The sequence below is a fragment of the Rousettus aegyptiacus genome, unplaced genomic scaffold (genome assembly GCF_014176215.1).
Source record: "Rousettus aegyptiacus isolate mRouAeg1 unplaced genomic scaffold, mRouAeg1.p scaffold_m13_p_16, whole genome shotgun sequence".
NCBI lineage: Eukaryota > Metazoa > Chordata > Mammalia > Chiroptera > Pteropodidae > Rousettus > Rousettus aegyptiacus.
Window position 1 is genome coordinate 52,334,881 of NW_023416291.1, and position 16,459 is coordinate 52,351,339.

The 16,459-nt window shown below is 57.8% G+C and overlaps 1 protein-coding gene, 1 long non-coding RNA gene, 1 other non-coding gene and 1 pseudogene across 6 annotated transcripts in view; 1 reads left to right on the forward strand and 3 right to left on the reverse strand.

The window, feature by feature from the left end:
- Positions 1-2,965: 2,965 nt before the first annotated feature.
- On the reverse strand, positions 2,966-4,464 carry LOC118612476. The gene is made up of 2 exons (XR_004954982.1): positions 4,360-4,464; positions 2,966-3,518 (listed from the first exon to the last, which is right to left on the reverse strand). It is a non-coding gene; the product is annotated as an uncharacterized LOC118612476 (long non-coding RNA).
- TRNAG-UCC lies at positions 3,659-3,730 on the reverse strand. Its single transcript has one exon. It is a non-coding gene; the product is annotated as a tRNA-Gly (tRNA).
- Positions 3,994-16,459, forward strand: part of DPP9 (dipeptidyl peptidase 9) — a 36,276-nt gene continuing 23,810 nt past the window's right edge. The window contains exons 1-5 of one of the 4 annotated variants that reach the window (XM_036234074.1): positions 4,112-4,132; positions 5,018-5,073; positions 7,268-7,358; positions 10,935-11,197; positions 16,238-16,350. In XM_036234074.1, the coding sequence (XP_036089967.1) occupies positions 7,303-7,358; positions 10,935-11,197; positions 16,238-16,350 (432 nt within the window). In that variant the 5' untranslated portion in view covers positions 4,112-4,132; positions 5,018-5,073; positions 7,268-7,302. Of the gene's footprint in view, positions 4,133-4,519; positions 4,911-5,017; positions 5,074-7,267; positions 7,359-10,934; positions 11,198-16,237; positions 16,351-16,459 lie in introns of those variants that run through there. The other 3 variants (XM_036234075.1, XM_036234072.1, XM_036234073.1) reach the window with 3 other exon arrangements.
- LOC118612604 lies at positions 14,799-14,917 on the reverse strand (annotated as a pseudogene).

Consider the following 16,459-nt stretch of genomic DNA (forward strand, 5'->3'; position numbering starts at 1 on the left):
AAGGACCCAGCATCGTAACTACCACCATCTAACTAATAGCTAACTCGCTAGCTATCATTATTTTCTTAACTAATTTTTCATTGTAAAGCTGATACTCGCTCACAGAGGACACCAACTATATCAGAAGTGCCTTATTTATTATTTGTAAAAGACTCAAAGTAAATATTCTATATTCTGACCAATTTTAATGGGTTTTAATTGTGAAACAAACGCTTGGCTCATCCAAATATACAACGAAAGAGTGTACTGTGGATGACAAGGCTCTCTCCCACCTGTTAAACAAGATTCCATGGCCTTTTATTTTGTTTTTAGTTATCTCGATTACCTTGACCTTCTTCTGCGGAGAAGGTAGTTTACTAGTTACTGCTAGAACTTACCTTCTTCATAGGTCTCCTACTCAATTCCAGCAATTTCCCAAGTGTATCTACTTTCACGTGTCTGCCCGCGCAAAGGACAGCCAGCTCCGTCCATTGTTTGATTTTTTTTTTTTAAATTCTAAATGTCTGGGGAGGGGGCTCTTTCTATGTCGGCACATCCCCCGGGTCCTCCCTAACCGTGTTCGGGGTGCCATGCTTCATCAAAACGAACCGTAGAAGAACGGAGGTTTCTGCATGAAAGCCATGATCCTCTTGCCCTGCAAGCTATACGTTTGGGAAATTTTAGGAAACAGAAACTCAACCCGTATAAAAGTGGATGAGTGGAAAGTCAGCCCCAACCCCCGCCTGAGCCCCCACGCGCCAGCCCCCAGGGGCCTCACCCACAGGTCATGGCCAGCCGCCCCCTGCTGCCCACTTCACAGGTTCCTTGCACAGACAGTCTGTGCACGTGCCTAGCCGTGCACGCGCGCACACACACACCCTTCTTGGACTGTGGTTTCTCTATAAGCCTGTGGAACACACACCTCCCAAACTGCCCAGCTCAGAACACGAAGGCCTCCTCGGTCATTTCACGGCCGTCCTAAACTGTGGGTGGTCATTTGGGCTGTTTATGTTCTTTTGCCCAGAAACCTACCTGTCTGGCTACTGTGTCTTATTATACGCCTGACCCTGAGAAGCCCCAGGCCGATGTTCTAACGGCTGGTTCAGATTCCTGGCCTTAATGCTTCACGGACTGCAAACGCTGAATCTCTATGCACTGACCTTTCCTTCCTCCTTCCTCTTCCTCCCTCCAACGTTTGCTGAAGGCTCCGAGAGAGGCTGGACACCTGCTGGAACGGGCCAGCACCCCGCCTGCTGCGGCAGCCTGCTTGGGACAGAGACACTTCTGCACATACGGGAGTGTGTGCTGGGAGAGGTGTCTGACATTGAGATGCTGACAGCTGGGGCTCAGAGCGGAGCTGGAAGGGAGGATGGGGTGGGCAGTGGGATGGGAAGGGGGTGCCATGGGGGATGAGGGGGACACTGTGTGATGCTCTGCCGGCCATGCTCCTGCTGACACCTAGTGGAAAGATGGAATTATCACCCTTCTCACCCCGGGAACCTCTCTGAGCGTGCGGCCTCCCAGGACATCTACCTGACCTCCTGAGCCCCCCACTCTCTTTCTGTCTTTTGGCCACGGTGAATCTTGCTGCTGTGAATATCTGTGGACAAGTTTTTTTTTGTTGTTGTTGTTGTTTTTTGCATGGATGTATGTCTTCGGCTCTCTTGGACAGGCACCTAAGGGTGGCCTTCTTGGGGCAGATGATCATTCTCTATTTAACCTTTTAAGGAACCGTCAGGTTGTTTTCCACAGCGGCTGCACCATTTTCCATTCCCGCCGGCAATGCGCAGGCGTTCTGATTTCTCCACGCCCTCGTCGACACTTGCTGTTGTCTGCCTTCTTGATTATAGCCATCCTGATGGGTGTGGAGTGGTAAGTCCAGTTAATACTGGTCAATATCAGGTTCTAAATATCCCTCAGATCAACCCCTTCATCGCCGACTTGAATTTCTTCCCCACCCCACCCCAGTTCACAAAGTCAGTAAATAATAATTCACTGGATGAATATATGGATGGATGGATGGAATATTATGCAGCTGTCAAAAAACACAATGTCACAGACGAATGTTTAGTGAGGAGGGAAGATGTGGTCAGCTGAATAATGCCCCCTCCCCAAGTCCACATCCTAATCCCCAGAACCTGTGACTGTGCATCCTTACATTTTAAAAAAGACTTTGCAGATGGGATTAAGTGAAGGATCTTGGTTACCCGAATGGGCCCGATGTGATCACAGGATTCCTTCCAAAAGGGAGGCAAGAGAGTCAAAATCAAAGAATGAGACATGATGACAGAACTAGAAGTTGGAGTGTTGCAGGACCACAAGCCAGGGAAGGCTGTGGCCCCTAGAAGCTGGAAAAAAGCAGACGGGTTCTCCCTTGGGACCTTCGGAAGGAACTAGCTCTGCACAAACCTTGGTTTTAGCTCCCTAAGACCAATTTTTGGGCTTCTGACCTCCAGAACTGTAAGATAATAAACTTCTGTCATTCCCAGGCAGTGTCTGTGGGAATTTGTCACAGCAGCAGTAGGAAACTAATACAGAAGCATTAGCAGATATTACTACGTGACAGTGCCCTGTTCTGGGGAAAAATAGCCATTAAAAATACATTAAAACAGGTATAGAGGGACACACGTTTTTGCACTCAGACTCCACTATGGCTTATCAAAGCACCTTGAAAACCTGTCTTGGTTTAAAATGTTGATGTTTTGTTCATTATGGAGCTATTTTGCCAAGTAATTTGATACTTTGGAATAGTGCATTAAAATATTGTCTCAATTATTCAGGTTTTCGGATCCCCCTTAATTTTTGCACCTAAATCTAGTGCCTGACTCTCCTCACCTTAATCCTAGCTGCACATGGCAGGGGTTGGGGACACACACACACACATTATAGCAGTTTGACCCTAAATGCTTGCCATAACCTCCCTCTCCCTCTAGTTAAAAAAAAAAAAAAAAAAAGACTTTAAAAATGCAAACAATATAGCTCTGGGTTATGAGGCGAAAAGTCACTTTACTTTCTTTTTATGTCTTTTTGTTTTTCCTTCCAAATTTCCTGCACCTAGCGTGCAGACAATAAAAGTACTTTATGAAAAGTTCTTAAAAAAACAAAAGAAAGTTCTTGCAGAAAGTGGTTTTGGGCTGAAGCACCTTTGTAAATATCTGTAGGCACTTAGGTGACATTTTTAGTAACGATTCTGTGGACGAATGAACCATTGGCTTCAGGATGGGTTTGCGAGCCATTTTTGTCTTCGATCGTTTTGACAGGAAATGCGTTGACGATAAAGTGATAAACGTGCGTTTGAACGCTTATTGAGTATTTTCCTTCTTCCAGCTTCCACCGCGGCGAGCAGAGTGAAAGGGATTTAGGGAGAGCAGAAATCAGCTCCGGCGCCCGCGGCCAAGCGACATCATATTCACTTCCGGAACTACAAAGTGACAAGTTTTGCAGTCCCACCTCCGGCGGTCTCAGGAGCTGACCTTCGCCGGCGTCCGTGGTGGAAGTTATCACGCCCGCCTTACACGCAAAAGGGCCCCGGTTCGGTCCTGCGCGAGAACACGCTTGTCCGTTTTTTCGTACAACAGAATTTTAAAGTTTGCTTCCAAGTAACAAAAACTCTAGTTTAAGGATTTTCCTAGAATTCTTTTGATGGAGCCCAGAAGGGAGAAAAATCTCAACACCAGACTGCGTTGGCCGGGAATCGAACCCGGGTCAACTGCTTGGAAGGCAGCTATGCTAACCACTATACCACCAACGCACCGGCGCTCGGTTGTCCCCCCAGATGCCTTTAGTAGAGGAGGCATTTAATTGGTTGGACTATCCCATCCCACCGTGGGGGTGTCTACCCCTTGCACCGGAAGACGCCGTCCTTGGGACGTTCCACGTCGCGGTCCGCGAGGGCCGTGCCTACACTTCTCCCCCCAGCGCCGACGTAGCTTTGGTGCCGGCCGGATGGTGGCCAATCCCAGGCCGCCGCCTGGGCCGCTCGACTTCTGGGTCAAAGGGGCCGGAGCTGCCTGGTGTCCGCCGCCTCCGCGGTCCCCCGCGCCCGCCACTTCCGGGCTGCGGTCCCGGGCACGGAGCTGCGAGCCTGAGTCGCCTCCGGCTCCGGGACGCCCTGCCCGGCCCGGCCGCCGCCCCGCGCCCGCCCCGAGCCCCGGTGAGCAGCGCCCGCGCGCCCGGCCGGCCCCGCCTCAGCCTCGACCCTGGACCCGCCATTGACAGGCCGTGCCGGTGCCCTCCGCCCCTGCCTCCCCGCACCCCGGCCCCGCCATTGACCGGACGCCCGGTCCTTCCAGTTCCTTCCTCGGCTTCTCCTCCTCACTCTTCCTCCCCGCCCGCCCCCTCCTCCGCCCGGGCCACGTCTCAGCCTCTCTCCGGACCGACCTCGACTCCCATCCCGTCGCCGCCCGAGCCTGCGCGCCAGACGCCCTCCTTTCTCTGCGGGCTCCGTGGGGCCCCGCTTTCTCCCCCTCGCCATAGAAACACATGCATCTCCGTGAGCTGCTTCCTGCCTCCTCTTCTGCGCTTGGCCTCCCCCCACCCACATCCCCGCACGGTCCAGCCCCTTTTCTCAGGTTCCCCCGACGCGTCCCCAGGCCCTCCCGACCGCCCACCTTCTTCCCACACGGTTTCAGACCGGCCTTGACACTTCCCCATCCATGCCGCCGAGCCATCGGAAGCGGCCGGTCCCCACTACCCCTGTCAACCCTCCCATCCCCCACCGTGAGGAAGTCAGTTGCCTCAGCGACAAGAACGAACCTGCTTTCGAGGAGTTGAGACTAAAGCCCAGACTTGCACTGTGGTCACCAATCTCTTGTCGTCCCTAGCGGAGCCCTGGGGGAACTGGGCTGCACGGGAAAACTTTTCTCTTAGCAGCGGTGCGGGGCATGCAGACAGCAGCCCAGGGCTGCGAGGTGCGGCTAGAATCAGTCCAGGTAGAGAATCAGGCCCAACCATCAGGACCGCCCGGTGGAAGGAGAGCGAGTGGTTAGCCAGTCTCTCCGTGAACCTGCCTCATTCATAACACATTTACTCTGTCGAGGTCTGTGTCCCATGCCTGCAGCCAGAATGGAGGCTTTCTGGACCCTTTAGGAAAAGGTCAGTTGTGCTGGGGTGGGCGGCCAGGAAGGCCGGGTGTGGGCTGATGGGATTCATTTGCCTGCTCCAGGATACAGAAGTCGGCAGGAAGTGGTTTTCCACAACCCTCCGGTCACTGCCTGCTGGAACAGTTGTCTGGGACCCCGGCCAGTGGCCTCAGCTCTGTGTGCTCTTGCTGGAGACTTTTCTGTTTATCCAGCGTCCCCCACCCCCCGCCAGCTGTCCCCATAAGAACCCGTTGAAAGACTAGGGGAGAAAATGGGGAGGGCGCTGGTTCCAGCTAGATTTGGCAGAGGCATGGCTGCAGCCTCCCACACCGGACACAGTGCCTGGCGTTCGGTCGGCAAATAGTGTGCGTTCTGGCTCCGAAACGGACTTTTTTCCAGTTCTCGTCCAATTAATTCTCCACTTGCTGTGATTTAAGTGACTTTAGTTTCGTTTCGTTGATGGCGTTAGCTGTCATGTAGTCTCTGTTGTATCAGGAGCTGAAATTAATCCTCACGTTAGTCCTACTGCAGTCCCATTTTATAGCTGAAGAAATTGAGGCACATAGAAGTTAAGTGACTTCCCTAAGGTCACACAGCCCAGAGCGGTAGAGTCAGGATTTGAACCCATATCTCTCTGGCATCAGCACCCACTCTTCACTGCGCCGAGAGTGAAACTGGTGGTTCTTTATGGTGACATGTTGCTTCTCCTCTTCCGTGTGATCTCTGTCTTGCTTTCTTTTTCTTTAAGTTTTAAGCATCTGGGCACCTGCCCGTCATCCTGGGACCTAGCTCCTTGAGAAGGTGGTTGAGTGCTAACCAAATCAGGGGTCCTTTTGACTTTAGACAGCGTTCAAATGAGTACAGTGACTCGTTCGACCTGGGATATGTATTGAGTGCCTCCTGTGTGCCAAGCACGGCACTGGACTCGGGGTACCGCCGGAAAAGGACAGATGTGGGCCTGCCCTTGCGCAGCTGCCTCCCAGAGAGGAGTGCCCAGAGCGGGGGTTTTCAGCTTCTGAACTAGTGATATTTGGGGCCAGGGCATTCTTTGTAGGGGATGGAATGGGGCCATCCTGTGCATTGTGGGGTTGTGTCTCTACCAATCGGATTGCCAATAACATGCCTTCCAGTCGTGACAACCAAAAATGTTCCCTGGCCGAGGGCAGAATTGGCCCTGGGTGGACCCCCCTGGGTTAGGATAGTCTCTGACTCCCCAGGAGACACTGTGTTCTATAATCATTGGTTTGCTGAGGTCCTAGGATGGTGCATATATTTAAAGATGTGAACTGAGTTGGGGGGTGGGCAGGGGGTGGGAGAGGAGGTGGCTCAGATGCTGGAGGTCTTTCTGATTTATACCGTCTGCCCATCGGGGATTTATTCTGGTACTTAATTTTCTCCCCCAAGTGATGAATGCAGAGTTTCTTCCCCCTCAGTACTGCTGACTTCGGGGCCAGGTCACATTCCGCTGGGGGGCGTCCTGGGCACCGCGGGGTGCTGAGCAGCATCCCCGGTCTCTACCCACCAGCACCTTCCCCCATTCCCATCAGTGGTGATAGCCAAAAATGTCTGCAGACGTGGCCAGGGGCCCCCTGGGGGGCAGGGTCCCCCCACTGAGAACCACCGTCCTGGAGGGAGTGCTGTGCGGAAAGACCAGGTGCGGTGGGGGGGGCGACGAGGTGGCGCCTGTGGCTCGGGTGCCAGGAAAGACCTCTGAAGAGGTGACACTGGGACCCAAAGAATAAGTCATGCAAAAAGCAGAGAAGGGGTGTCCCGGGCAGAGGGACGGAGGTGGGAACGAGTGCTGTGTACAGGCCAGTGTGCTGGGATCATGGTCCAGGGCAGGGGAGCAGGCGAGGTTCGCGGAGGCCATCGGGGAGCAGCCTCGATGGGGAATCTGGGTCAATTCCACTTCTGGCAAGTGTCTGTGGGTGGCATCCTTGGAGTCATTTGATACGCCCATCTTCTCGGGGGCTTCTCAGCTTGGGAGAACGGCCTGGCACAAGGATGTTGGTATCTGGCAAATGCCAGGTACCTTCTCACATTTCAGGGCAGGGCCTGAACCATCTGCCTCATCAGAACGCCCTTGGCATTGGGTATTCCCTGGAGGCATGGAGGGCTGCCTGGGAGGGGAGAGGAGGGGGGAAGGCTTACACCCCCGGACTGCCTGCCTGTGGGGAGTTGCAGCCCTGTGGTCTCTCCCCTCCCAGGCTCCCCCACCCTCCTGAGGTCTGCTGAGTGGTTAATGCGGACGGTTAAGAAGCTGCGCCTGGACAACTCGAACGCAGGAAGTTGGAGGAGGTAAGGGGCGCGGCCTTGGGAGCCCCAAATGCCGGGGGCGTTGCAGAGTCTGGGGTCTGGGACGATGCCTTTTCTCCCCCTCCCCCTCCACTTCTGCATTTCCCCAAGATGAAGTTTTGGCTCTTTTGTGTGAGGAGGCAGTGTGGGCTAGTGCAATGTGTCTCAGCCCCGGCACGGCTGACTTTGGGGCCATATCAGTCTCTTTGGGGTATTGAACAGCATCCCTGGCCTCCACCCACTCAAAGCCAGGAGCACCCCGCATCCCGACAACCAGACGTGGCCCCAGACAATGGGGGAGAGGACCAGCTCCATTTAAGAACTGCTGGCCTTGAGGTTAGGATGAGGGTTTTGAGTCCAAAAGACAATGGGCTCCCCTCCCCTTCCTCGTGGGGTGACTTCGATCAGGCCCTTTGACCTCTTTGAGGCCACTTTTCCATCCTCCAAAGAGGGCCGACCCCGGAACGCACCTCGCAGTGTGGCGGTGAGGGTTAAGGGCAGTTACGCACGCGGGACCCCGGGCATTTGGTAAGTCCCAGGGCTGGGGCCTGGCACGAGGTGGAGGGATCGTAGAAATTCCTCGACCACATTGACCAATGTCAGCATCAGTTTTCTAATACCTTCAGACTCATCTGCTTTTGCCAAGTGCAAGCAACTTGGAGGCAGGAAGGGAAATGAAGATGGTTCTAGAATACGGGCATGCCTTTAAGCACGGTGACTCAGCGACTCGGTTTCTCCAGACTCGGGCTCTGAAGATGGGCCGTTCCCCGAGGGCGGAACACGGCAGGGCTCGGGCAGTGACGGGGCCCTGCGCCTACCCTCTTCGGTGCTGCGTGGACATGGGCAGAGCTGCCAGCTGGCTCGAGGGGCGGATTGTGAAAGCCGGGGGCCCTGGCGGCGCCGCGCGCAGCGCCGGGCAGAGGGCGGCCTGCCGTTTCCTGGGAACCCCTGGGCTGCAGCGAGTGTCCTGAGGGCCGGTCCTTCTGGAGCGTGGACGCCCCTCACCTCCCTCTTCCTGCCTCGTCACTCTGGTCAGCCTCTCAGGCCTGCAGCCAGCACTGAGAATCTGGTTCCTTCTTGTCTTCTGCCCGCTTCCCTGGTCACAGGCCCTGCTCGGGCCCTTGGTGGACGCCCAGGGGGCAGGGGCTCCAGGTCTTGGAGCACCAGCTGAGACAGCAATCATAGAACTCCTATTGGGCCTTGAACGTGGCTGCACTGGGAGGTCCTGTGCTGTTTGCTGTGGCGTCACAGGCTGCAGGTGCCCTACCACTTGTCAGAAGGAAAGCGTAGGTGGATGTGGCCTAAGTGGCTTGCAGTCCGATTTCATTTCCCAGCTGTGTAAACTCTCGATTGGAGAAGCCAAGCACAAGCTGGTGCTGGACGGGAGGCCGGCGCAGGCTCATCTCGTCAGGGCCCTGTGCGTCCACCTGTTCCTTTCCCTTCACTGCTTTGCCTTCGGGGAGCAGAGGGGCAGCGGAGGACCAGGCCACGGCCCCGAGCCGTCGCCCGTCTGGGAGCACAGGCTGCCTGGCCGCGTCTAGATTCCTAGGCGCTTCCACGATGTTTCGTTTGATTCCTCATCTTCTGGATTGCATTTTTGATCCTTGGGCTCTCTGCAGTGATCGGAGGCAAGATCATTTTATCACTCTTTGTTGTGGAAGTAAGCCACGTGGTTTTGTGAGTGCTTCTGCCAGGCGCTGTGCTTTTGGGGTCCCCTTTGTGGGCCCTGGATGTCACCATCTGTCACTCTGCTGTGAGCCAGGCTTAAATTGTGGTGGCAGAGTTTCAGGAGGATCAGGTAGTGAGACGTTCCCCTGGCTTGGCTCTTCGGGCTTGTTGCTGGGGCCATGTGGGATCTGGGGTGCTCGGCTGGCCCAGTCCCGGCTCCTACTTGACACCCCTCACTGAGTCTCTAGCCCTCTCTGGGTTTGGTTTATTCGACCCGAGGGCTCAGAAGGCACTGCTGGCCTGTGGTGTGTCTTCAAGGCCACTGTGGGAGGAACTGAGGTGACTCCTAACTGGGGACAGGACACGCCAGCTTGATGTGCCCTAAGCTCCGGCGGGGTCGCGTAGGACCGAGCGAGGGGAGGCACTCGTCTTCCGGTCTGTTATAGAGCTGAGTGCGGAAGGGAACTCAGAGAATCAGCCCGCTGTGGTACCCACAAGCCCCGGGCACGCTTCCTGCATCTCTCCCCATGCCTCTTGAAGTGGGCAGGGGTCCTTTGTCCTTTGGCGGGTGCTCTGCGGGGTCTCCTGTTGGCAGGAGCCAAAGCCTTCTGGGGATTGGAGGGCGCCTGACTGAAGGGGGCACGGCTCTGCCTGCTGCTTCTCTGAAGCCCTTGGCCTGTGTGGCCGCAGCACCAGCTTCAAGTCTACTTCTGACAGGTGAACGTGGACTTGGGCTCACAAAGCTGCTAATCCTGGAGCACGCGGTCCGGCGTCCAGCAAGGCCCTTGGCCGTGCGGTGCCCGTGGAGGAGCGCAGGGCTGGCCTACTCACTTTGGCCTCACGAGACGGCCTTTGCTCTTCTGCAACTAGGCCACCACAGCTGTGTTTAGATTTCCCTAAAACAAATATTTGCCGGGCCAGCCCCACTTCGTAGAAAAAGTGAGCTCAGCAGCGAGGGCGGGAGGCTTTGCCGCGGCTTCTCCCGGAATGGGTGGGAGGTGTGTGCGTCCGTCCTCTCACCTGGGGGGTCCCCCGTTCCCAGCGAGTACCTGCTGCCTCTCTGAGCTCCTCCAGGGAGGCACGAGGGTCCCCCCACTCTGCAGCAAGCGGACGGCACAAGGGACGGGGTTCGGCAGTGCTCTGTGCTCAGGCTTCTGTGCGTGGCTCTCTGTGGAACGCCCACTATGCCAGGGGCGCTCGAGGTTCTGGGGACGCAGCCATGAACAGGACAGACGCGGGGGAGACAGGCGGCCGACAGACAGCCGTTGTGACGCATGCTGTGAGGGTGGGGCAACCAGGGGGCAGGTGAAGGATCACCGGAGAGGCCCGCCTCGGTGCGGACGGGCGCAGACGGTTTCTGAGGGCTCGACAGGTGTGTGGACAGAGGTCTGACCTGAAGTTAGTCAAGGAAAGAAAGAGAAAAAATATTCCGGGCAGAAGCGACAGCATGAGCAAAGGTCCTGGGGTGGGAAGGAGTCTTGCCTGTTCGAGGAGCCGCGAGAAGGCCGGTTCGCCTGGGCCATGGCGCTGACCGGGGATAAGGCTTGAGAGTCTGGCAGAAGTCAGAGGACAGAGCGTTAAAGGCCGAGGCGAGGACTGGATTTTACCCTAGTGACTGTGGAAAACCAAGGAAGGATCCTCAGTGATGGGCTCAGATTTGCAGTGGGTGTTGCCAAGTCGATCTGCAGATGGCGGCTGTCACTCAGCCAAGAGGCGAGGGTGGCTGGGGTCTTAACGTTTAGTTTTGCTGTTGGAGAGACGTGGAACGGTTTGAGAAGTCCTCGGGGGGCGGGGAGGCGGCACGGTGTGGGCCCGGCTCGGGGAGTCGGAGAGTGATGAGGAGGCAGGTGTGTGGGGCGTGGGGTACCGCTCCCCTTCTCAGTCTTCCCGCCCATGCCTTCCTCCTCGCAGCTTCTCGCTGAATTCCGAGGGGACGGAGAGGATGGCCAGCGGGGCGCCAGCGTCCGACCAGGCCAACCGGGGCGACGCGGTGGAGATGGAGGAGCCGGCGACGCGCTTCCAGGTGCAGAAGCACTCGTGGGAGGGGCTGCGGGCCATCATCCACGGCAGCCGCAGGAACTCGGGCCTGGTGGTCAGCAAGGCCCCACACGACTTCCAGTTCGTGCAGAAGACGGATGAGTCTGGCCCCCACTCCCACCGCCTCTACTACCTGGGTAAGCCCTCCCTTGGGCCCCGAGGCGCCCCCTGCATTTCCGGGGCAGCCTGACTGAATCCCCTTCTTTTCGGAAGGTAGAAGGACCAGATAGACGGGCCTGGCCTGAGCAAACTGTCATGCCACCCACGGCAGCATGTTTGTAGTGAAGGCTGGCCCGAGGGCCCTCCGGGCGGGCCAGATGTACAGGACAGGTGACGGGGAAGGGGGCAGACCCACCCCATCTGCGCTGCAGGGTGCTCTGGTTCTGGCCTGCTACTGGGCCTGAGTCACCAAGATTGTTTCCAGTACCAGTCAGCTGGACCCACCCCTGAGTCACTTCCCAGCCGCCTGGGCCGGGCCGGGCCGGGGCGGCTGGGCTGCTGAGCTGCGTGCTCCCTCAGCGGCGAGTGTGGCCAGTGACTCCAGTAGGCTGTGGCCGGAGCGGGGCGTTGAGAAGGATCCTGAGGCTCCTGGAGAGCTGCCCTGAGGGCCCACGGCAGTGGCGGTCTGCCCACCTTCCCTGCCCCAGATACTGGATGAACCTCTGTTAATTGCTAGTCACTTCCTCCCCCTGGTGCGTGCCAAGGTGCCGGGGGCAGCACTTTCCACACCTCTGCAGCTGCGTGCGCTCGGGTCCCCTGCTGGGCTGCATGGGAAGCCCCAGGCAAGCAGAAGGCCTCCTGCCTCGGCCCCCTAGGCCTGCCCCCCTGGGCCTGGGGGGACAGTCACTACCTGCTGAGCCGTCGCCCTGCTTTGCCTCAAGGCCTCCTGGGGCAGACGGGAACAGTTCCGAGCATGTAGGAAAGCAGCGTGACGCGTGAGTGTTTGTCCAAGGCAGGCTTCAGCGTCAGCACCCTTAACAACCCAGGCTGGCTCAGTCCGTGTCGTCAGCCCCTGGAACCGTGCCTGCGCCCGGTCAGGCCCTCAGTCAATACGAGTGAACGATGGAACAAACGATTGAAGGTCATCTGCTGCCTGAGGCGGACTCCATGCTAATGACCGTGACCATGGCCAAGACGGACACCAGATGGCTCTCCCCTTCCCGCAGTCGGTGCAGGCCCTCCTCCTGGAGACCCACGTGGAAGCCAGATGCTGGCTGGCAGCACCGTCAGAAAGGGGCCTGGTCTCGGACGGGGCCATTAAGCCACTGCCGGCTGTTTTTGGACACTAGCCTTACTGGCGCCCAGCACGCCTGGTCGTTTACATTCCATCCGTGGCGGCTTTCCAGCGTGGTCGCAGTAGAGGTCATGCTGCCCGCGAAGCTGGAAACGTTTACTGCCTGGCCCTTTCTGAAGAGTCTCGAGAGATTAGGCCGACGTTCTCCACATTTTGTGTATACGAGGGGGAGCTGGGCTGTCGGGGCCTAAGTGGCCAAGACTCACGGACTTTGGCGGGCTGTTGCCTCTCTTGTTTCTTGCAGTTATGTGGCCCCCTGACTCCTTCCTCCCACTTTCTTTGGCCACTTGCGCAAATTCAGGCTTCTGTCCTGGTCGAGGTACTCGTGTGGCTTTCCTGGGGCCGCTACTGTAACAAAGCACTTCTGTCTCTATGGCTTAAAACAACCAAATGTGTTCTCTCGCAGTTCCGGTGATCAGAAGCCTGAAGTGGGTTAATCTGGCTCCAGGTCAAGGTGGCGGCTGCCCCACACCCCTCTGGAGGCTCTCGGAGAACCCGTGCCTGGCCTCGTAGCTTCTGGTGGCCGCCAGCATTCCCTGGCTTATAGCTGCATCCCTACGATCTGTGTCACAGTGCCGCCTCCTCTCTGTGTCCTTCTCTCATGAGACGTGATAACCCTCACTAATCTCCCCAGCTCAAGAGTCTTACCTTAATCCTACCTACGAAGTCCCTTTTGCTGTAGAACATAATGTGTTTGTGAGCTCTGGGGATCAGAGCTCTGGAGAGTAAGACAGTGACATCTTTGGGAGCCCTGTTCAGCCACCTGCAGAGCTACTGAAAGGGACAGAACTCCTCCGAGCTCCTTTGAGCCCACCGAGTGGCCCTCATCGAAGGATGCAGGGGCGTCTCAGGGATGCCGCGCTCCCCGCCCTGGACCTCATGACGTGGCACTCCGAGCCATGGAGAGCCCAGGCTTCTGGCCCATGTACGTCCCCTGGGTCCACCCTCTCTGCCCGCCTGCCTCCTGCTCCCAGGGTTATGCCTCAGGCCCTGGCCACCAGCAGGAGCAGATGAGCTTTCCCCGAGTTTCTGGGAGAAGGCGTCGGATTGGCTCAGCGTTGGTCAGGAGTCCACTTGTCCAGGAGGTGGTGGCCTGCGTGCAGGTCTGCAACTAGGGCGGGCGGGTGCCTGAAGTCCACAGGAGGCTCCGAGGGCCACCCCAGTGGGTCGGGGCAGCTCCAGACTGGGGCTGTGGACCCGGCAAAGACTCCAAAGTGTACCTGGAACAGTTCAGAGCTTTGCTGCCTCTTTTGGGGTGACGTTGCTCTCCTTTGAGCTGGTCCAGTCTGCATCACTCATCAGTCTCGGGGTACTCTCGACCTCACTTTGTGTCCAGCTCCTGAGTTTTTATAGTATGGCTTTGCACTAGCTCAGCGCCTGGCGAATGCTGGCGACCAGCAGCCTGGCCTCAGAGGTGACACGTGGCCCGCGGCTCTGAGCACCACCCGCTCCTCTGCTCTCCTGGGACCCCTGCCTCCTCGGCAGGCGCTGGGCTTTGCCGTTTGGGGCCCGTGGAGCCGGTCACCAGGTCCTCAGGGCAGGCTCTTCTGGATGTACCTGATGAAGCCCGGTGTAGTCGGGATGGCGCAGAGGAGGGACGCGTCAGTGGCTCCGGTTCCAGGGCTCCCGCTGCAGCGTCAGGGAGCCCACCCCCTTCTCCCGCTCCGCCCAGTTGTGGCTCCTCCTCACCGCCCAGGGCATCCGTGTGGGATGGGGCGGCGTGGGGCCCCTCAGACGGGGACGTGAGACCACTGTGTCCTTGCGTCCTGCATCCAGAGCCAGGGTCACACGCCTCCACCAGGCTGCTTGCCGGGCCACAATGCACACGGGTGCAGATGGTGCTTGTGCGGGCCTTGGCCACCTGCCACACCGGCGAGGGCTGGTGGTGGAGGCCCTGTCCTGAAGGCGGGTGCAGCTGGGGAGAGCAGGCGGAGGAGTGGCAGTGGCGGCAGGAATCTGCGGCCGGTGCGGGTCATCTCAGACCCCGCGTGCACGCCGATCATCACCGGTGCAGGGGCCGAGGGCCGTTCATCCGGGGAGCGTGCTGGCTTAGGCCGTGTAGCGTCGTTGCTCACTGTCCAGCGAGAGAGGGAGGCAGCCCCCACGTCCTTGGGGAGGCCACGCCGCTGACCGCCTGTTGGGGAAGCTCCAGCTCCCCTGGAGAGCCCTGCAGCCGGGCGGGCCGGGGCAGCCTGGCCGAGCAGCACGGTGGCCTCTAGTCATACCAGAGCAGCTTCTGAGACCCTGAGAAATCGAATCGGGACTTTCCCACCCACACATCTGAGGTAGCCTTGCATTTTTCTTGTGTCTGTCCAAGGGAACCCTGGGTAATCTAATCATTTTCTTTATTTTTTATTTTTTTAGGCGAGGCAACTCTTGGTTGACCTCATAGGTTGGAAGGACCTTGTCAGCTTACAATCCCTTATATATTTTTTATATTTTTATGCCTATAGCATCCAGTATTCCCAGGCGGTCTCCCATCCAAGTACTAACCAGGTCCTACCCTGCTTAGCTTCCGAGATCAGGTGGGATCCGGCTTGTTCAGCGTGACATGGCCATAGACCTACCTAATCATTTTCTTTAAATGTGCTCTTCCTTTACTAACTGTCCTTCACGAGCCAACCTTGTCCTAAGTGGGAAATCCCTGTCACCTGCCACATCGGGAAGCTACCTGTACAGATAACCGAGCGCACGGATGTGATTTGTTAGGCTCCGCTCCAGAGGCACCGAGCGTGGGGCCACCTGTCACCTCGCGTTAAGAGTGAGACACTCGCGGGCACCCCGAGGAGGCCAGCGCCAAACGCGATCTTCCTCCTGGAGCAGTTCACGCTGCAAGGGGGTCGGCGGGGGCCTGGTGTTCCGTGATCGACTGTTAGCTCACGACGTGTTCCTGTCTGCTGCTGGGGCTGCCACCCCGGTCCCCCACCCTGTCGCACAGAGCCAGGGGAGCCAAGGGTTACTGGAGAGTTGTTCTGCTCTGCTGTTAACTTCATCAGCAATTGTATATCATCCATCCAAAGAAACTACCACTTGGAGGACCCGCCTATTTCATTTGCCACTAAGAATAGGGCAGCAACTTCGACAGTGAGACACGCCTCAACTTCAGCGACGTAACAACCTGAAAAGCCGCACCGCACCTGTGGCTCGTGCTTATGTCCCTGAGTGACATATCCTGGGCATTGTGCTGAGGGCTTTGTATTTCTTACCTCATTTAATCCACACTGAATCCTCACGAGCCGCCGCTGTCATTTCACAGTCAGGTTACAGCAGTAGTTCTCGGATGGGGCAGTTTTGCCCTCCAGGTGCCACTGAGTGACGTCTGGGGACATCCGTGATCGTCACAAGTGGCTGTGCTGCTGGCATCCAGCGGGCGAGGCCAGAGATGCTGCTCCACACCCCGCAGCGCCCAGGACCGTCCCCCGCAGAGATGACCTGTCTCCGGGGTGGCGGTGCCGAGGGGGAGCGATGCTGGGCTGGACACCCACCCTAGTTCCTCTGGGTTTGCCCTGATCGCACAGTAATCCGTGGCCTTTGCAAAAGCCTCCATGAGGACGTTCGGGACTGCAGCCTAGCCTGTGGAGAGCTGGGTATCCCCGGCCACCTTTTTTCTGGGGTCGGGGGGAGTGCCTCCCGTGTGTTTCTCTTTAGTAGTTTAGGCCGAGTTTTTCCGCGCAGACGTCTCGGTGGCAGAGACCCTGTCAGTGCCGCCTGCACCAGGGCCGTGGCTCCTGTGTGAGGCGCGCGGCCGCGCAGCACGGCCAAGCTGGTGTGGAAGAGGAGGGAGCAGCTGGCCCAGCCACAGGGAGCCTGAGGCCGGCCCCCGCCGAGGCCCCTCCCGTCCCGGGCCAGGTCTCCCATTCTTGTTTTTCCCTCTTCCCCCCAGGGATGCCTTACGGCAGCCGAGAGAACTCCCTCCTCTACTCCGAGATCCCCAAGAAGGTCCGGAAGGAGGCCCTGCTGCTCCTGTCTTGGAAGCAGATGCTGGACCATTTCCAGGTGAGCTGCACCTGTCGGGTCCTGCCCATGGGTGAGGAAGGTGGGCATGGGCTGCGTCATCAGGCCGCACACCGTTTCCACGGGCCCTCAGTCTCCAGGGCCCTGGCCC